This window comes from Physeter macrocephalus, chromosome 18 (assembly GCF_002837175.3).
Source record: "Physeter macrocephalus isolate SW-GA chromosome 18, ASM283717v5, whole genome shotgun sequence".
NCBI lineage: Eukaryota > Metazoa > Chordata > Mammalia > Artiodactyla > Physeteridae > Physeter > Physeter macrocephalus.
In genome coordinates this window covers 21,902,210-21,923,590 of record NC_041231.1, presented here as the reverse complement: position 1 = coordinate 21,923,590, position 21,381 = coordinate 21,902,210, and the positions used below count along the sequence as shown (strand labels likewise).

The 21,381-nt window shown below is 36.8% G+C and overlaps 1 protein-coding gene and 1 non-coding gene across 8 annotated transcripts in view; one reads left to right on the top strand and one right to left on the bottom strand.

Moving 5' to 3' along the window:
- The window catches only part of PPP4R2 (protein phosphatase 4 regulatory subunit 2), a 55,700-nt gene that overhangs the window by 19,257 nt on the left and 15,062 nt on the right, over positions 1-21,381 (top strand). For 6 of the 7 annotated variants that reach the window (XM_028478883.2, XM_024124007.3, XM_028478884.2 and 3 more), the window contains one exon: positions 19,255-19,425. In XM_028478883.2, the coding sequence (XP_028334684.1) occupies positions 19,255-19,425 (171 nt within the window). Of the gene's footprint in view, positions 1-19,064; positions 19,145-19,254; positions 19,426-21,381 lie in introns of those variants that run through there. The other variant, XM_028478886.1, reaches the window with a different exon arrangement.
- LOC112064989 (U6 spliceosomal RNA) lies at positions 16,082-16,189 on the bottom strand. The gene has a single exon (XR_002891777.1). It is a non-coding gene; the product is annotated as a U6 spliceosomal RNA (small nuclear RNA).

Sequence of the window (21,381 nt, the reverse complement as noted above, 5' to 3'; positions counted from 1 at the left end):
AGGCGCAGGGGCCATCGCTCACGGGCCCAGCCGCTCCGCGGCACGTGGGATCCTCCCAGACCGGGGCGCGAACCCGGTTCCCCTGCATCGGCAGGCGGACGCGCAACCACTGCGCCACTAGGGAAGCCCGGTTTTAAACATTTTAAAAGTATATTCCTTTTATATTTAGTTGGTAGTCTTTAAAAGTTGTTGGTATGAGGATTTGTGGATAAAATCATGTTCTTGTTTGTGATTGTTTGAAGGTTTTGCATTTTGAAACATTTGTAGTCTTGAACTGTCCAATAACCTCAAATTATAGAATGACATTAATGGAATGAAGTTTTCTTCTAAATGTGGTAATTTTTAAAATTATTGAATTTGGTATTGGTATGAGGCATAGTGTGCAGAAATGTGGCCGAGTATTTAAAATGTTTTTTTTTTTTTTTTAATTTTAAGATCAGGATAGGGTACCTTATTTAAAACAATTTGAACAGTGCAGTATGTCATAAAAAGTGAAAGTCACTCCTATTTCTGTGCCCCCAAATATGCTTAATATTTATATACTTAAGTAAAATAAAAAAGCTTTAGAAAAAAGCTTTAAAAAAGTCTTAAAGTTTAGCTTTAAAAAAAGTCATCAAAAAAAACTAAAGCGCACTTGAGCAGACCTTTGTGTTCTGAGGAATTAAATTCAGATTTTTCAGGCATGTGTGAAAAAGAAATGCCAGTAGCCCTTTACAAATGTAATTGGATCAACTTTGCTTTTTAGTTTCCAGTTTGAATGTTTTTATTACAAAGTTTCACCATTCGTGCTTTAATTTTTCTAAATTTGTAATTTCACTGACTTTAAGCAATTAATTACACTTTTTATACCTTTAAAAGGCGAAAAGCTCACGTTGAAAAAAAAATTGAAGATATGATTGGCTGAAAGCAATCTTTAGTCTTTCAAATTCATAAATACATACACTTATAAATTCAGATCTAATTTCTAATGTAGGAAAATCAAGCTTTAGGGGGCCAATGCAGGAGCATTTATGTATTTTGAAGGCCTAGGATATATATATATATATATATTTTTTTTTTGGCGGTACGCGGGCCTCTCACCGCTGTGGCCTCTCCCGCTGCGGAGCACAGGCTCCAGACGCGAAGGCTCAGCAGCCATGGCTCACGGGCCCAGCCGCTCCGCGGCATGTGGGGTCTTCCCGGACCGGGGCACGAACCCGCGTCCCCTGCATCGGCAGGCGGACTCCCAACCACTGCGCCACCAGGAAAGCCCCAGAAGGCCTAGGATATTTATATTGGAAAAAGATAAAATTCACCGAACTGTAGTCAGTGTTGAAGTTCTGATAAAGAAGAAAATAGCCATAAAATGATGTGTCATAAAGAGATTTTCAGTGTGTATAAGGAAATGATGTGTCATAAAGAGATTTTCAGTGTGTATGAGGACATGCAAGATCTTTGACATTCTGGAGTTACATGTAGAGAAATTTAAAACCCAAATTCTCTGAATACTATGGGTATTCTGCTAGACTGAATAGTCAAATGGCTCATTGGGGAAAGCCCACTCAGACTTAAATAAATTCACTAGGATCACAGTATTTTAAATAAGAAAATATAAGAAATAAACTTTTAAGTTGTAATTTGAAAATCCAGAAGAGCCTTTTTTTCACAGCTCAGATTTCTGCTTAAAGCGAGGACATTAAAGATTTAATTCTGAAGGAATCTTTAGCTTTTTGAAAACATTAGTTAGTTTAAAACTTTTTTGTTTGCAAGCAACACAAACTGATTTTGGTTCACATAAGCCCAAAAGAAAACAAGAAGAGAAAGAAAGATTTATTGGAAGAATATTGAGGTAGCCCTTGGAATCAAAATTTGACCTATATCACCAAGCCAGTGATGAGGATGGGGTACTTCAGGGCATCAGCAGTAGAAGTTGCTGGACATGTTTTTTAGGTTCCTGCCAAAGGGGTGACTTAGTTCCAATAAATTCCTGTTCCTCCCTATTTCACATTTCTGGGGGAGAACATCCAGTTGGCCCACCCCAGGATTAATTCACTTTTACAAGGAGAGCAGGTGGTGTGGTTAGGGAAACAGCTGGCTACTGGAGGTCCATCCTTGTATTATTCTGGGAAAGTGGGGAACCAGTTCATTGGTATATGCTGTAACCAGCATATATGCATATACAGTACCCCCAATTCATCATACAGGTAAAGTGTATTAAACTTACCTCACTGTTGTGACGTTATAACCGTGACTTACATGTCAGCAGGAAGTGTCCTTGACCTTTAAGAATCTAGGTGAAGTTGGAACTAACCCCTGTTCTATTATTGAGAAATTCAGTATACTTACCAACCTCTCTGAATTGCTGAAATGCTTAATTATGATTAAAGCTGTAGATTTTGCTTAGTTTCAAAGTGTTTTCATGACAAAGACAGTTCCCTCCCCAAAGAGAAATTCTGTTATATGATTCTTAGCTTCCTAAGTTTCCTAACCTGATGTTGTAAGGAAAAAAAAAAAAGCCATAGAACTAGTGATCATGGTCTGGGGCAGAATTTAATAGTTGTTTTAAGGGAGTTACAAATTAAATGCTTTGGGAACAGTAGAGTCAGAGGTTGATTTCTGGCAAGGAGAATTAGGAAGAGCTTCATGGTATAAGAGACATGCTTAGTCCAGCTAGAAGGAACAGTGAACAAAGAAATAGGAAAGATGCAGGGCTATGAAGGTAGATTGGTGATAGATCGGAGAGTGTCTTGCTGTTGTATAGAATTTTGCATTTACAAAGTCTTTACAAGTTATTGATGATTTTTGAGCAAGGGAGAGATAGAGCTTTGCCTTGGCAAACTTGGGAGTTAGGGCAGTCACTCAGGAGGCTGTTACAGGAGTTTAATCTAGAGGAAATGAGAACTTGAAATAGGGTAGTGTTAGTGTGAATGGACATGAGGATTCACAGACCACATCAAGTTATGGTTCGTTAGACATTGTCTATCCATCATTCCCATCTTGCTTGAGTTTCTGTATAGGCTTTCTAAATAGTTTCCTAGCTGGAGTTTTACTTGCCCTTTCTAGAAAGTCTGTCTAATCTATGCTCTTAGCAGTGGTTGTGCTACAGTGTAAATATGTTCTTCCCGTAATTAAAATCCTTATGCACCTTTCCCCTTGCTCAAATTAAAGATAATTATAATGATATTTAAAATGATCATGTCTTTACTTGTTGTCCCCCAGTTTTGCTTCCTTTGTTTTTCTGCTCTCCTCAACTACTCACAGTTCTCTGGTGGATCATGCTCCCTCATCTTAGTGCCTATGCCCGTATTGTTTCCTCTCCTTGGAACAAAGACCTTTCTTTTCCTTTTTGTTCATCTTTTAATATATATGCTTAGGGTCTGGGAAGCTTTCCTTGACCCTGGGTTAGGTGTGTCTTAGTCTGCTACAGTACTTCATGATTGCTTCTATCATTGTATGTATATTTTGTTATGTTATTATTTTTTGTTTAGATTGTGAATTCCCTGAAGGCAAGTAAACTTCTTGTAATCTTTTCCCACTACAGTGTAGCTTAGAGATGCATATTTGTGAGGTTTTTTTCCCCTTATACTTTTCCTATAACTAGATGTATTGACTTATTAAGAGTATAGATTCTGAAGCCAGAGTGTCTGGGTTGAAATTTTGGCTCTGCTACTTACTTGCTATGAACCATGGGCAAGTTGTTTAACCACTTTATTCTTAGTTGCTTTATTGATAATAAAATGGGTGAAATAATACTACCTGACGCGTGGGTTGTTGTGAGGATTGAGTTATTAAGTACAAAGTGCTTAGAACAGTGTTTGACATCAGTGGTTATGTGCTTGCTGCTATTATTATTAAGCATTGCAGTTCAAATATGAGTCTATGCTCCTATTGCTAAAACAGTTGCACATATAGTACTTCACAGATCTGCTTGGAAAGTGGTATTTTTCTTTCTGATTTCTTTTTTTCCATTGTAGGTGGGTTGTGAATATTATTCCAGAGTAGGCTTCGGGATGTTTACCAAATAATTATTGAGCACTTATTTTTTGCCGTACATATTGTTGGTACTTGTGATATGTGCTGGTCAACAAATATGTGAACAGATAAATATAATAAAATTTTGTATTATATTACTAGATTGTAAGGGCAATGGAAGAATAAGAAAAATAGTAAGGGAAATGAGAGTTTAAGGGCGGAGAGGTAGTTGTACTTTTAAATAAGGTGGTCAGCGTAAGCCTCATTTTGAAGGTGACAGTTGAGTGAGACAGGAAGTTGGCCATGCGTATATTTAGTAGAAGAACATTCCAGGCAGAGGACTTCCAGTGCAAAGGCCCTTAAGAAGGAGTGTGTCTCACCTTTTTGCGGACTAACAAAGGTGGCCACTGTGGCTCGAGTAGACTGACCAAGGAGAGGAAAGCAGAGAGGTTAAAGGGGATTGGGGTCAAATCATGTAGGCAATGTGGACCATGGTAAGGACTTTTTAGACTTTACTCTGAGTGAAATCAGGAGCCAGTGTGGGGTTTTGAGTTGAGAAGTGACATTGTCAGAGTTAAGTGTTAAGAGAGTTGTATGAACGGCTGTGCTGACAATAGACTTTAGGTAAAGTAAACTAGAAGCAGCAGTTATTGAAGATTATAATGTTTTTGAAGAGATGGATTAAGTGGTAGCAGGAGGTGGTGAGAATTAGGCAACATTTTAAATACATTTTGAAGGTGCAGCTGGCAGGATTTCCTGAAGATAGGGTGTGGTGTGTGAGAGAAAAAATGGAGTCAGGAATGACTCCGGTTTGCCATAGCAGCTAGAAGGATGGAATTTCTTCACACCTGAAATGGGAAAAGGTGTGGGAGTAGCAATTTGTGGGAAAGACCAGCAGTTCACTGTTGGACATGCTGAATGCTATTTTGATGTGGAGCAGGTGGTTGAATGTGGAGATCAGGAGATTTCACGGGCAAATAGTATTTAAAACCTCCAGACTTGACAGTATCACCAAGTGTAGACAGAGAATGGATTGCTTGAGCTTTGGATTACTCCAGCATGGAGCATTTTGTGAAACCAGAAAAGGACAATGAGTAGGAAAGATCAGCAAGTTAAAAGACAGTATCAGAACGTAATTAAAGAAAAAGAATCAACTGTGTGAAGTACTCTTTATATGCTGTTAAGGTGAGGTGTGAGAAATGATCATTGGATTTAGCAATATGAAGGTAATTGATGACCTTGATAAGAGCAGATTAATTTTAGTGGTGGGACTGAAAGCTTGTCTAGAGTGGGTTTGAGGGATAATGGGAGGGAGACAACTATTTCAAGGAGTTTTCCTTCAAAGGAGAGCAAATAAATGATGGGGGAGCTAGGAGGGTAAGTGGAGGGAAGAACAAAATTTTGAGATGGGAGAAATTTAGATGTATTTGTAAGGTAGTGGAAATGATCCATTTAGAGATTTTAAAAGTTGATATGGTTGATAGAAGAAAGGGGAGAATTACACAAGTGATGCCCTTGAGTAGGTGTGCAAATGGAGAATCTTGCATGTAAGTAGATGAGAACATGGGTAGTTTATAACAGGTGGGAGTTCGGGGTGTGCATGAGCCTACTAGTAAGTGGATAAATGTGGTGGGACTCTGGAAATTCAAGGTCATTAAGTGTGAGAGTGAGGGAGAACTCACTGGGGGTTTGAGGAGAGAGAAGATATGAAATAGTTACCTAGAGTCTGGGAGTGAATAAACTAGGGAAATAAAATATTAATCTGGTAGTGTACTTGAAACAAGCCAGCATGGTGATGCATTTTTTTAAAATTTTGTGTTTGTGCCCATGTGTGTTGCTGTATAGGCACAGATTTGGTGGGGATTGCATTTTAACCTACTAGTAAAGTTGATTTGTGAGTACAGTGAAGCCAGAGAGGGGCTAGAGAATCAGCTGTATGCAACGGGATGACTAATGGTTAATGATTAATTATAATTTAATCTTGATAATGAAGGTGGTGACGGACAGTAAAAAGGTGGTAGGATCAATGGATTGGAGGTACTGGTAGAGTCAAAGAACATTTGCAGTAAGTGCAATATATGTAAATATCTTCTAGTTCAGAACTATTAAAAATATGACTAGCTAAGGTTTGACAAAGCTGGGTGATGTGTAGGTTTTTTTTCCTGTTCTAAATTCTTACATTAGCTACAATATTACGTTTACTTTTTAAAAGGAAATAATTTTGTGAATGGGTGAAGAAGGAATATTGGGTAAATTTTCTCCTTTCTCTAATAGAAGGGAATAATTAAAGAGGCTCTAGAAGTGCTCTTAGGCTGGAGAGATTGCCTCAATTTGTTTTATATCTGTTATGTGAGAGTATATAAGGTAAGCCCAACCATCTTATGCCCTAAAAGAGGTCTTTCTCACTGTCCCAATCCATTCTTACACCTGGAAAGCTGTCTGGAAAACTCTCCGCATATTTCTACAATATTACTCAGATGTTCTCCACATCCTGAGTTTCTTCAGGACGAACAGCCATATTGATTGAGTGCTTACTAGGTGTCAGCCACTTTGCTAAGCAGTCTGCTTACACTAATGTAATCCTCACAGCAGTTCTGTGAAGTAGATACTGTTACCTCCATTTTAGAGATGGGAAACAAAGGGAGTCTGGAGTTGTCTCTCTTAGGTCATACAAATGAAAAAGTGGCTGAACTAAAATTTGAACCCGACCAAGCTTTCAGACTCTAGCACCAATGCTTTTTAATTTTTTTTTTTTTTTGCCATGTGATTTTTACTTTCATCGAAGTTTTACATGCACAGGATTTAGTGAGTTTATTAATACAACAAAGGGAACAAAAAAAAGTCTTCTGTGTGCTTTCCTTTTTTTCCCTGTTCCCTAGAGATAACCACTTTAAAATCATTGTTTTCTTGGGGGAAGGGGTGTTAATCTGCCTATTTCTAAGTTACAGTCTTAGAAAATCACTTTTTTCTTTAAATTTTTAGAATTAATTATTGATTTCATAATAATCGCTGTAAGGATTTAGTTTTTTTTACCTGCTCTCCTTCACTCCATACATACATACTTCTCACTTCCATTGCCCAATGTCTTCAGTATAATTATATTGAAAATTTGGTCAGCTCGGTATTTGTTACATACATTGTCTTAGTGAATGTTATTTTTTTCCCTTTAATTTTCTGTATACTTGTGACTAATTCCACCCCAAACTTTAGTTGTTTAGATATCATTGCAAAATATGACATATTAAGTCTTCTACCAATCTTTATTTTTAAAAAATCTCTGTGGAGCCTTCTTAACTGCTCCATTCTGGAGTGGTTGCTCTTAGACCTGCCTTATTCCTCTGCTCTTGGAATCTGCTTTTATCATTATTCTGAAATTTACTTTCTCGTCTTGGGTCTTTCGTTTCCTTGATAGCATGTCACATGCTCTTTCTTGGTTTACTTCATTGTTTTGGTGGACTGAGAGAAAGCATGATAGGAAATACATCTTTTTTTGTACTTTCAACGCAAATGGTTTTTTTTCCTACCCATTTACTTAAATGGATAGTTGGGGTACAAAATTCTAGGTTAAAAAGAGTTTTTTTTTGAATTTTGAAGGCATTTTCCTGTTGCTTTCTTCCTGCACTGTTGTTAAGTCTGAAGCCCTGTATGTGACCTGTTGTTTCGTATCTCTGGAGTTTTGCAGGATCTTCTTTTTGATTCCAGAATTATGCAGTTTTACTGTGATGTCTGACCCCTAATCTATTTGTCAACCTTTGTGAGGCTCTCTCAATTTGAAAAGTAGTATCTCTTAAATAGGGCATTTTAAATTTATATTCTATTTTACTGCGGTGAAACATACATAATATAAAATTTACCGTTTTAATCATTTTCTGCTAGCTTTACTGAGGTATAATTGACATATAGTCATTTTTAAGTGTACAGTTCAGCATTAGTGATGTTGAGCACTTTTTCCTGTACCTGTTGGCCATTTGAGTGTCTTGTTTGCAGAAATCTCTGTTCGTATCCTCTGCCCATTTAAAAATAAAGTTTTTTTTTGTTGTTGTTGTTGTTTTTTTTTGCTATAGAGTTGTATGAATTCCTTGTATATCTTGGATATTAACCCTATCAGCTATCTGCTTTACAAATATTTTCTGCCATTTCATAGGTTGCCTTTTAATTTTATTGATGGCTTCCTCCGCTGTGTGGAAGCTTTTTAGTTTGATGTGGTCCCATTTCTTTATTTTTGCATTTTTTGCCTTTGCTTTTAGTCAGATCCAAAAAATCATCTTTAAGAGTTTTATGGTTTTGGGTCTTACGATCAAGTCTTTAATCCATTTTGAGTTGATTTTTGTGTAGGTGTAAGATAGTGATCCAGTTTCATTCTTCTGCATGTGACTCTTCAGTTTTCCCAGTGCCACTAATTGAAGAGACTATCCTTTCCCCATTGTATAGTCTTTGCTCCTTTTCCAAAAGTTAATTGACTGTATTTATACATGCCTGGGTTTATTTCTGGACCCTCTGTTCTGTTCCACTGACCCGTTTGTTTTTATGCCACTACCATACTGTTTTGATTACTATAGCTTTGTCATATAGTTGAAATCAGATTGTGTGAGGCCTCCATCTTTATTCTTGTTTCTCAGGATTGCTTTGGCTATCCAGAGTCTTTTGTGGTTCCATACGAATTTAGGACTTTTTTTTCCTGTTTCTCTGAAAGATGCCATTGGCATTTTGGTAGGGATTGCATTGAATCTGTAGGTTGCTTTAGGTAGTATTTGGCCATTTTAACAATATTATTCCATTCCATGAGCATGGAATATCTTTGCATTTGTTTATGTCTTTCTTTCATCAGTGTCTTAAAATTTTCAGTGTACTGATCTTTCATCTCCTTGCTTAAATTCATTCCTAAGTATATCATTGTTTTTGATGCTGTTGTAAATGGGATAGTTTTCTTAAGTTCTGTTTCCAATAGTGAATTATTAGTGTGTAGAAACACACTTGAGTTTTCTATCTTGAGTTTGTATTCTGCAACTAATGAATTCATTTGTTAGTTTTAATAGTCTTTTGGTTGTGTCTTTGGAGTTTTCTATACATAATATAATGTTACCTGCAAACAGTTTTACTCTTCCTTTCGGACTTGGTTGCCTTTTATTTCTTTTTCTTGCCTAATTGCTGTGGCTAGGACTACCAGTACTATGTTGAGTAAAACTGGTGAGAGTGCACATTCTTGTCTTGTTCTTGATCTTAGAGGAAGAGCTTTCAGCTTTTCACCACTGAGCATGATGTTAGCTTTGGGCTTGTCAGTTACTTGTTTTAAACACATTTCCCTGAAAAAAAAATTTCTAGTTAATCTTCTTAGTTTCATCTTATGTAGGTGGAGATTCTCAGGAAGGGTTATCCATTTCAGTGTTGATGTGTTCGTTTTTCACATGTTCAGGCAGTTCTTGGACTATAGTACAAATTGTTTTCTCAGTAGATACTATGCTTTTAGTGGTTATTATTTTTTCTTTGTTTTGAGAGTATGTAGATAGAGACAAATGCTTTCTAAATAATTATATCTTTATTAGTAATTGTAATATAGCATAACTCTGGGTCATACTTCAGAACACTAATAAAAATAATCTGTAAATGGAATAGCACAAAATAGACACATACCACACTATAAAAAGCCAATATTGTAAACACTATAAAGACACTTTGAGCTTCACCTTCAAACTCTAAAAGGATTCTCCAGGATGAAACCTGTGTACTAAAGTGTACAGTAATCTGCCACCACTGCTGTGTTAACTCATTTTATATTTCATTAACAAATTATAAAACCATTTATGTTCATTCAGTTTCCTTTAAAAACTTGAGTATTTAAAGCTTCCTTTGCTTTGCACCACATGAATTGATATCTGGGTCCAGGTGGAAGGACTTTTTGCTGTTGTTTTTTGTTTTTTTTTTCCTTCACCTTTCTCAATGAACAGAAGACTACACCAGAGGAAAAATAAATTCTAGATCATATCTCCACAGCGCATTTTCCTGTGCGACTAGAAGTGATTCATGAGGTAGATTTTAATGCTAATGAGTATTTTTTGAATGACTTATGTACATTTTAGAATTTCTCCTCTGTCTCTTAAAATATATATATTCGTGCTGTTTTATTCTTCAGATTTTTTGAGAGTTTGGTGTTGCACCTCTGATTTTGCCAGCCTTACTGTTTTTCAGGAACCAGTGTAATTCTCAACAAAAGAGATTGTGTATTGCAGTGCTTTTCAACTGGGAGCAAGCCTCCCTTCCCTCACAACCCCAGGGTTCATTTGTCAGGGTCTAGAGACAGTTTTGATTGTCACCATTTGTGGTGGGGATTACTGGCATCACAGTGTAGGGGTCGCAGATGTTGCTGAACATCCTACAATGCACAGGACAGCCTACCACAATACAGAACTCTGCAGCCTAAACTGTCAATAGTGCTGAGTTTGAAAAAGTCATTTGTCCATATTAAACTCCTTCTATGTTTAAGTCCTATACTTCCCCACTTCCTTTTTCCATACTCTACTCATGCTTTTAAGGTTCACCTTTTAAAGTCCCACTTTGTCCTGAAGGCTTTTCTTGATGGCTCTAAACCTACATTTCATCTCTCCTTTTTCTGTGTTCTGTTATACCATCACTGAAGTCTTTGCAGCTGATAGTTTATGCTGTTTTATTTCTATTTGTTTATTGTTTATGTATCTTGTTTTTCAAACTAATTTTGTTAAGGATCAATGTCTTACATTGTTTCTGGGCTTTCTAACTGCTGTTGACACTGACATTACGTTGTGAGTTTGTAGAATGAAAAAAGGGCCCATGGCCTACCTAGGCTGTGGCAAACGTGGTGGTAAAAGAATGGAATCATCTCTGTTGATGGCAGTTTGGCATTAGTATCAAATGGATTATGGAAGAAGTGATAGCATCAGTGATGAATGGAATGAGAAGAGTGACTCTCTACTAGCAAGGAGGAGGGTAGATCCACTGCAGCTATTAAACTAGTGCTACTTAAAAAAACCTAGTACCCTCTGAATTCTAAATCGGCTGTCTTCAGCCTGAGTCATACTGTTAGAGGAGATCTATCTTTGGTTCATACTTGTTTGGTTCAACTGTCTGTGTGGAAAGGAAGGATCCATGTTGATCTGTTAATAAATTTGAGAAAGATTTTCAAAAAGGGTCAAAGTTTAGCTAAGAGTTAAGCATACATCAAGCTAACCAGAACACACAGTTTCGTGAACTTTTTGTTTTAATTGGTAGAGAGAGATGGGTGAGTAGAGGAGTGTAACTTGAATCTTTAGACATGTTAGAGTCCTTATCATGAATATTCAAGTTGCCAAAGAAGAAACCCAAGTTTGCACTAAGGTATTACCTGAACGTTAGCGTTACCTGCTGAAACTTTCTTTTCCATCTGATTGGATCCTTTTTGTGTACAATTATCATTAGATATTTAGCACTCTTAATTTGAAAACTTCACTTTTAATGCCAAATACTTTTCCTTCAGAATTTGTGTCATAATTTTATTGCTTTGGAGGCAGGTACCATTCCATCTTCAGATATGAGTTTCTGAGCAAAGAAATGTATGGCATTTCAAAGATAATTTCAACATAGGAACAATTAGATAAATATTTTAGTGTCACTTCAACATCTATATGAAAACAACAATTTTTATTTTTGCAGCAGTCAGTACAAAATGAGAATGAAAAAGTTATGTTCATACTTGTGTTACATAGTAATTTTACTTTTTCTGTAATACCATGAGAGTAAGAAAAAGACAATTTTAAAGGGGTGGAGAAGGCAGTGGTTTTTAACTGGGGATGCTTTTTGTCTCCCAGGAAACACTTGGCAATATTTATAGACATTTATTATTGTCAAAATTTGGGGGGCAGTTGAAGGTTGGGTGCTAATGACTTCTAGTGGGTAGAGATCAAGGATTGCTGCTAACCATTATACAGTTCACAGGACATCCCCCTTTGACAAAGAATTATCAGGCTTACAACAGTGTCAGTGGTGCCAAAATTGAGGGACTACAGGATGAGGGATTGCAAAGGGCCTATTCAGACCCAAAAGAAATGTTTTGTGGGTAGTAAACATAGGTAAAAATACTCAGTTTCACTTGCAATGAATGAAAGGCAAATTAAAGGGTTTTTCTACTATTAAATATACAAGAGTTTTGAAAGCATGTAATACTGGAATGAAATAGGTGTTTCTATACTGATGGCACTATAAAGTGGTACAGCATTTCTGAAGGCCTTTTGAATATACATATCAAAAGTCCTTATATTTCATACTTTTGACTCAGTAATTCCACTTACAGAAATTTATCATAAGGTAATAAACAGATGCCTACAAAGTTTATTATTGGGATATTAAACAGTTATTTTTAATTGTAATGAGCTGGAAGCCAACCTAAATTCTTTGTTTAAAATGGTGGTTATTAAATAATGGTACTACTATATGTGATATATATTAAAAATCTTACTTTCAGAGACTACTGGTCCCGTGACAATACCCACAGTGAATGAGGTAGGGAAACAAAGGGATATTAATCAAGGATACCCAATTTAAATAAATAAATATTAGTGAAAAAATACACACTAAGCATGTACTTTAGTAATGGTTACTGGGCACATTATGGACAATTTTCATTGTTTCTCTGTTTTGTAATTTTTTTCAATGACTGTCCTATTTATATAATCAGAAAGGGGGGGAACAGACATCTTTTAAATTTTTAAACTCTAGTAAAATTTTGTAGTAGCTCTGTCATTTCTCAGACTGTTTGCTGAAAAACCTGTCCTTTCCCATATACTGGGTTTCCATTTATGTATGGGTCTGTTTCTGGGCTCTCTGTTCCACTGACATTTAAATGCTTGCTCAATTAATTGATAAAGTATAATATATTTTAAAGGTATAATTATGCAAAAGAAATTAGGCAAGGAATGTTCTCTTGGTTGGGACCCCACTTGTAGAGGTTTTCTGAGCTAGTGATTTGTATTTTAAAGGACGTTCTTAAAAATGTTGTCAAGATTTTGTGTAAGCAGTTGTGTTCTGATTTTTGCCCATGTTTATCACTCATGTAATTCAATATTCAGAATAAATTTAATTGTCTTTGTTTGCTGCAGTCAGGTAGTTACGACTGAATTCTATGGCACTTTTAAGTCTCCTGATTCAAAGCCTTGTCACCTTGTGTCAGTGATCAGCCCTATTAATTTTCTTTTTGTTTTCATTCATTCATTTTTTCCATATTCCCCTTTGTTTACAAATGGTACAGTATCTGCTCTCCCTTGGAGATAGTGTAGGGCTCTCCTGTGCTCTCTTCTGTTAGCTTCCCACACAGATCTTGTGTGGAAAGCAGTTAGTCTGAGTAGGAAGTCATCTTAACAGAATTTGGAACTGTAAGGGGCAACAAGTTAAGATGTGGCTACTGGCCACTAAAATGTTCTAGAACTAGCTGGGAAATAAGAGATGGATTTTCGGCTCTTGAGTCTCTGAAAAATACCTTTAACCTGAGAATTGTGAGGGAAACATGTTTGTTTTAGTACTTGAGAGTTCCTGTGGAAGAAAAAGGTCAGTGTGGTGTTTGGAAGGAGGATATATTTATTAGTGATATGAGTTGTTTTGCCTTTGTAGAGGAGAAACTTCATAAAGGGAAAAATAGAAGGGAAAGAGAAGAAAAGGAAGTGAAGGGAGGTGAAGTTACTTTAAAAAATTAATGAGTAATGAATTTCAGTAAATTCTTGAGTTAATTTTAGCAAAGTAGATTAAAGTTCTGAGTATGTATTTTATATTTGGAGAAAATTTTTATGTGCAGGAGTTTATTCTAAAGTTGAAAACGTGTTTATGTTTCATGAGCATCTGTTTAGAATAATTTTATTTTCATGTGAAAAATAAGGGTTTTTTTGTTTTGTTTTTGTTTTGTAGTTTCTTGTCCTGTGAGTACATTCCTAAGAAAATTATTTCTGTTGCCAAATTTTTAGTTGATTTACTCTTGGCCTGTTTTTGTGCTCAAATTACATAATTTTCAGCGAAGCATTTTCTTCTTTTGTTTATCAGTTGTGTTACATCAAAAAGCGTTATCTTTCACATTTTATAGAAGCATTTTTTCAATTATATATGGCATAGGAATTTGACTTGTATCTGTTGGATCTGATTTAGAGTAACTGTGCTTGATACGTTTGGAACTTAAAATACAAATTGTACATAATTCATTTCATTTTATGGGACTTAATTACCGTCTGACTTAGAATTGGTGACCTAGAGTCTTTGAAGCTCCTCATAGTTTGCTTTACCTGGTCTCTATCACTCCTTTGTCTCCCTATTCCCATTAATGTGTTGCTTCTGTTGTTTGGATGTCATGGGTAGATTCTCAAGCAGTTAGTGGAAAGGTGGGTTAAAAAACCCATGTGTATATGGAAATTCTAATTCATGAAACAGGTTATGACTTAGTGGGTGATTATTAAAACTACAAAAAGATTCTTAATTTAAGAAAGGAAAAGTGTAAGACTCCTATTTCAGTACCCTCCCCTGGTGTGTTTAAGTATTAGTTAAATGACTTTAGGGAGTCTAGTGAAATTTAAAGATAAATTTTAGTAACCATTGACAATTGTATACTACTCAGAAATTAATATTAGGCATCTTAGAGATTATAATATGCTGCCTCTGCTTGTTAAACCTCAAATTGCCCTTCCCAAAGAAGACTAGGGAAAGGAGGGAAAAGGTAGTCATGCAGGTAGCTTTAGATAATCACCCTCACCATATTTTAAAAATAATAGTAGTAAAATTTGCCTACCATGTAATTCACTCATTTAACAGAGTAAGTTGTCAGGTCACACGTCAACTCTCTTTAATTTTCTGAGGAACTGCCAAGCCAAACTATTTTCCAAAATGGCTACACCATTTTGCATTTCCCATTAACAATTGCCCTGCATCCATCAACAATGTATAGGTTGCATTCCCATCAACACCATTTTGCATTTCCCATCAACAGTTGCCCTGCATCCTTCCCAACACTTGTTTGTTTTTAAATTTATTATTTGTTTACTTATTTTTGGCTGTGTTGGCTCTTCATTGCTGTGCGTGGGCTTTCTCCAGTTGCGGCGAGCTGGGGCTACTCTTTGTTGCGGTGCGCGGGCTTCTCACTGTGGTGGCTTCGCTTGTTGCCGAGCTTGGGCTCTAGGCGCGTGGGCTTCAGTAGTTGTAGTGTGTGGGCTCAGTAGTTGTGGCTCACGTGCTCTAGAGCACAGACTCAGTAGCTGTGGTGCATGGGCTTAGTTGCTCCGCGGCATGTGGGATCTTCCCGGACCAGGGATCGAACCCGTGTCCCCTGCATTGGCAGGCGGATTCTTAACCACTGCGCCACCAGGGAAGTCCCCCAACACTTGTTTATTGTCCATCATTTTTTTTTAGAAGTATTTGCATATACCTTTATTGGTAATATAAATTGGTATGCACAGGAACATTTACCAGAATATAGGTTTTAGTGCATTAATTGTGAAAGATAAACGAAATACACACCCACACACACATATATATATATCTGTCAGTAAGAGATTGTCATACATCTATTCAGTGGACTGAACCATTAGAATAACCAAAGTCACTATATTTTGAAAATGGAAATGTGAATGACACATTGTTGAGTGGAAAAAAGTACATAATTCAAACTTTATTTACATAAAATGAAGGAAGTAGTGCATATGAAAATTCATAAATACTCTCTGGAGGATATTAATAATATTAATGATGGTCATGTTGAGTTGAGATTGCAGATGATTTTATATTTTTCTTGTTTTGCTTGACATATCTACAATGAGCTTTATTACTTTTATAATCAGGAAAAAAGAAACCTGTAGTTTTTTTTTTTGAGTTTCATTTTTTAATACATCAGGTTCTTATTAGTTATCTATTTTGTACATGTTGGTGTATATATGTCAATCCCAATCTCCCAGTTCATCCCCTCCTCCGCCCCACTTTCCCCCCCTTGGTGTCAGTACATTTGTTCTCTACATCTGTGTCTCTATTTCTGCCTTGCAAACCGGTTCATCTGTACCATTTTTCTAGATTACACATATATGCGTTAATATACGATATTTGTTTTTCTCTTTCTGACTTACTTCACTCTGTATGACAGTCTCTAGGTCCATCCACGAAAAATGTGGAACGCTTCACAAATTCGCGTGTCATGCTTGCACAGGGGCCATGCTAATCCTGTTCTGTATTGCTCCAGTTTTAGTATATGTGCTGCTGAAATGAGCACTGTCCGTCATTTTTTATTATAACAACTTTAGTGGGTGTGAAATGGTATCTTGTGGTTTTGATGTGCATTTCCTTAATGACTAATAATGTCAAGCATCTTTTCATGTGCTTATTGGCCATTTATCCATCTTCTGTAATTAATGTACCCTTTAAACAGTAACATCTCGCCCATCCCTTCTTCAAGACCCTGGCATATGCCTTTCTGCTGTCTCTTTGAATTTGACTATTTTGGATACCTTTTAAAAGTAGAATCAATATACTTGTTCTTTTGTGTCTGGCTTATCTCACTTAGCATAATGTGTTCAAGATTAATCATTGTTTTAGTATGTGTCAGTTTTCTTCTTCTTTAAGGCTATATCCTATTGTTTATACCACACTTTGGTTATCTCTTCATCTGTTGAGGGACACTTGGGTAGTTTCTACCATTGTGTATAAGTGAGTTTCATGTGATTGAGTTTCTGTTTTCACCTCTTTTGGGTGTCCAGAAATGGAATTGTTGGATAATATGGTAATTCGCATCGGCAGGCGGACGCGCAACCACTGCGCCACCAGGGAAGCCCCCTTTGATTTTTTTGAGGAACTGCCACGCTGTTTTCCACAGTGACCCCACCATTTTACATTCCCACAAGCAATGCACGTGGGTTTCAGTTTCCCTACATACTTGCCAGGCAGTAGTTGTTATTTTTTGTGGGGGGGTTTTGTTTGTTTGTTTTTTGGATAACAATCAATCTCATGGATGTGGAGTTCTGTCTTACTGTGATTTTTGATATTCATTTCCCTAAATAGTTATGTTGAGCATCTTCCCATTTGCTTGTTGGCCATTCCTATATCTTTAAAGAAATGCCTATTCATGCACATTTTTACTTATTTTTTATTTATTTATTTTTATTTATTTATTTTTGGCTGCGGTGCATCTTCGTTGCAGCACGCGGGCTTTCTCTAGTTGCGGCAAGTGGGGGCTACTCTTCATTGCGGTGCGCGGGCTTCTTATTGCGGTGGCTTCTCTGTTGCAGAGCACGGGCTCTAGGCATGCAGATATGTCAGTTGTGGCAAATGGGCTCAGTAGTTGTGGTTCGCAGGCTCTAGAGCGCAGACTGAGTAGTTGTGGCGCACGGCCTTAGTTGCTCCATGGCATGTGGGATCTTACCAGACCAGGGCTCAAACCCATGTCCCCTGCGTTGGCAGACGGATTCTTAACCACTGTGCCACCAGGGAAGCCCTGCCCATTTTTAAAATAGAGTTGTCTGTTGTTTTGGTGTTGAGTTGTGGGAGTTCTTTATATGTCCTGGATATTAAAACCTCATCAGGTAGATGATTTGCAAATAGTTGCTCCCATTCTGTGGGTTGCCTTTTCACTCTTTGCTGATAGTGTCCTTTGATCCATGACTTTTGACTTTGATACAGCTCAATTTATTTCTCTTGTTGCCTGTACTTTGGGGGGGGCGTGTCACAATATTTTTTATATCAACAGTGGTAGGTTTTGAAATGTCTTGGGACTGTATCAGTAACCTTTGAAGCTCACAGTGAAGAACAAACATTTTCTAGATTTTACATTTTTTATTTTGAAGTTGAAATTTTATCAGTGGTCACCAATATTGCAGTTGATGTTTCATCAAGTGATAGACTCACTTGTTCATTTTTGAGGTAATGTCTAGCAATTTCTCTTGGTCTGAATAAGCATTATTTGTTTGACATTCCTTTCAAGTAAAAATGGCTTTCATTCAACCAGCAGCAGTATTTAACTTTTTGTGACTTGAGATGTCCATAATGTTTTGTTATGCAACAGAAGTCCTTTATGTATACTTCTTATCTTGTTACATGGGATATTAAAAAGATGTGTGTGTTTTCAAAGGTTCAGATTTAATTAAGTTAGTAAATTTGTTTTATTAAACTTTCCAGTGAAACAGGCTTTTTGTTTTGTTTTAAACTGTGAGTCTGGTGATAAAGAAGGTAACAACTACTTCTAGTATGGTTGGGTACTGTTGCCTTGATTTGTGCTGAAGTGTTGTCCATTTTACCCACTGCTGCTTTTGCAACTACTGTCATTGCAAATGTCAGCTCAGTGAAAAAGTCAACTCTATTAATGAAAATAGCTTTGACCTCTTGGGCCTCACTTTGAGAACTGCTGCCTTATTTGTAGGGTTGCTGGATGGGATGGAAGAGTGATTGCAGACTAGCAGTCTTATCTTGCTTAAGTCATCTCCTGTGTAAGAGATCTATCTGCTGCCAGTAATGGTTATAGTGTTTGGAGGAATGGTTGGCATTCCTGACTCTTGCATCTCCTAGACTTTAGGCTATTTAGGCAGGTATCACAAAATATCCTTATATTAGTGGTAAAATGTTAGGGAGCAGGGGTAAAAAGATGTTTATATTAAAAGTTCATGAACAGATGTGAAAATTACACAAGGATATTATGTATTTCTTTTACTTTGCAGGCTACATCTTGGATAGAACCTGTGATATATATCTTTTAAATGACAAAATACTAAAAATTTTAGTTGAAAACAAAAGAAAAAGGACAAATTGAAGTTTGTTTTGCTATTTAAGAGAAAAAACAAGAAACATTTATTGGTCTATATAAGCATTATACCTTGGATGTTCAGAGCTTAGGGTATGGAGTCATTCTCATTTGTCTACTTAAAATTATAAATGTAAGGTTGGGCCAATTTCCAATAGCCTCTTTTAAATGGGGGCAGTAACGCCTCCTGGGTTAGGTTTGTTATGAGGGATAGATAGAGTCAGAACAAGATAATGTTTTAAAAATGTGGAGAGGGTGACTTAGACAATAAGCTTTCAACCAAAAGTAGTTAATTTTAAAGATTTTAATCTGATTTAGGTTTTGTTTGGGTCAGGAGTTTGGGAGAATTGGATGGAACCAAGTTGGACCTTGTGAGTCAGATTGATCAGGCGTGGTGCAGGCTACTGAACGAAGATATTTTCACGACTACTTTTCCAGGTCTTAATTTTGTTAGCATTAGTGTCATGGTAAATTCTGTATTTGTGCTTTTTGTTCAAGAATTTTGACTGTACATGGTATTATATATTTTTTTAATTTTTTGCTTATAGGATTCAGTGGTCCCAGTTTAAAGGCTATTTTATTTTCAAACTGGAGAAAGTGATGGATGATTTCAGAACTTCAGCTCCTGAACCAAGAGGTCCTCCCAACCCTAATGTCGAATATATTCCCTTTGATGAAATGAAGGAAAGGATACTGAAAATTGTCACTGGATTTAATGGGTATGCATTTAATTCTACTTTAAAGGTTTAATTTTTAGGAGAACATTAGATTTTTCTCTAAGTTTTGATGTGTCTGGTTGTTTGATAACTGATTATCCATTAGAACAAGTTCTGTGTCTTGTGATTTATATAATAGTTATTGATTTCCAGCTTACAAGTATTTAAAATAGTGACAGCTTTAAAAAAAAAATCTTGAACCACCTTTATATGTGTCAGTGGCATTTAGACTTTAAATGTTTATGACAGTGGAAACATTAATCAAATATTTTTAAATTTTTTCTTTGTTTTATATTTGATATTATAAATGTTTATACTTTGCCTAGAACCTATCACTGAAATAAGTAACATTTCTTTTAAAATGAAAAGTAACAATTTATGAAAAGATTCTACTTAGTGACTTTTTATTTTAAAACATTTTTTTAGAATCCCTCTTTTCCCTCCAGTAAGTAACCATTTTTAGCCCTTTGTAAAACATTGTACTGAAAAGTTACTCTCCACTAAAATGAAGCTGACCTTTAAATTGTGTGTCATACTCTGTGTTATTTTAAATACTTTCTTTTCAGGACTTTGTATTTTTAATGTTCCCTTTATTGAAGGGAAGAAGTATTTGTTAAGTTGAATTGTTCAGTATTTAATTAATTAATTAATTTTTATTTTTGGCTGCGTTGGGTCCCTGCCGCTGTGCGCGGCCCCCCCCCCCCCAGCTGCAGCGAGCAGGGGCCACCCGCCTGCCGTGGAGCGTGGGGGGGGCGTACCGTGGTGGCCTCTCCCTCTGCGGAGCACAGGCTCCAGGCACCCAGGCCCAGCAGCTGTGGCTTGCAGGCTCCAGGGCGCAGGCTCAGTTGTAGCGCACGGGCTCAGCTGCTCCGCGGCATGAGGGATCCTCCCGGACCAGGAATCTAACCCGTGCCCCCCATACTGGCAGGTGGATTCTCAGCCACTGCGCCACCAGGGAAGCACGAATTGTTCAGTATTTAAATTGGCATTAACAATTGGGAGTGTGGAGTGACAATACCTAATTTAATGAATTGTGGGTATGTTAACCATGAATTCATTTTTAGGGGCAGTTTTTATTTGATCACATTTCATTTGTGAGTATTTTTAGGTAGCATAAATGGTCTCATTTTTTTCTTCAGTTACTTAATCACATGGGATTTGCAACAAGATAGTGTAATTCACCTAACCCTTTATTATATGTTATGTTCTCTGCTTAACAGTTTGGCTTAAAATATCAAAATCTTAAGCTTTGGTTTTAAGTATGTTGCCAAAATACTTTTCTTTTGGGAGAAATTAAAGCTTTATCATTGAGGTGCTCTTGGGGGTTTGGGATTGGAGGGAGACTTTATTTTCACCGTGTACCCTATTGTACTGTTGAAAATTATTGTATTTTAACTGTATGTGTATGTTTACTTATCAATACTAATTTTTTTTTTTAAGCACATGCCAAGATGAAGACATGCTATGTATTAGAAGTATACGTAAGACTTACTATTGAATTGAATGTGGTTAAGAATACTTCTTGGGGATGTTTATAAATAGTGCAGAGGTAGTTAGACAGATAGTACTTAGACATTATGGTAACTCATGTTTTACTTCAATAAGTTATGGCTCTCATTTAAAATTACGAGTTAAGGGCTTTCCTGGTGGCGCAGTGGTTGAGAGTCCGCCTGCCGATGCAGGGGATACGGGTTCATGCCCCGGTCCGGGAAGATCCCACATGCTGCGGAGCGGCTGGGCCCGTGAACCGTGGCCGCTGAGCCTGCGCATCCGGAGCCTGTTCTCCGCAACGGGAGAGGCCACAACAGTGAGAGGCCCGTATACCACAAATAAATAAATAAATAAATAAAATTACGAGTTATGGTGAAACAGGTTAAATTATACCACTGCTTTGTGAATGTGAAGCTACTTGTGATTCTGAGTTTAGTAGTACCATTTTCAATTCTTTCAAATTAAATT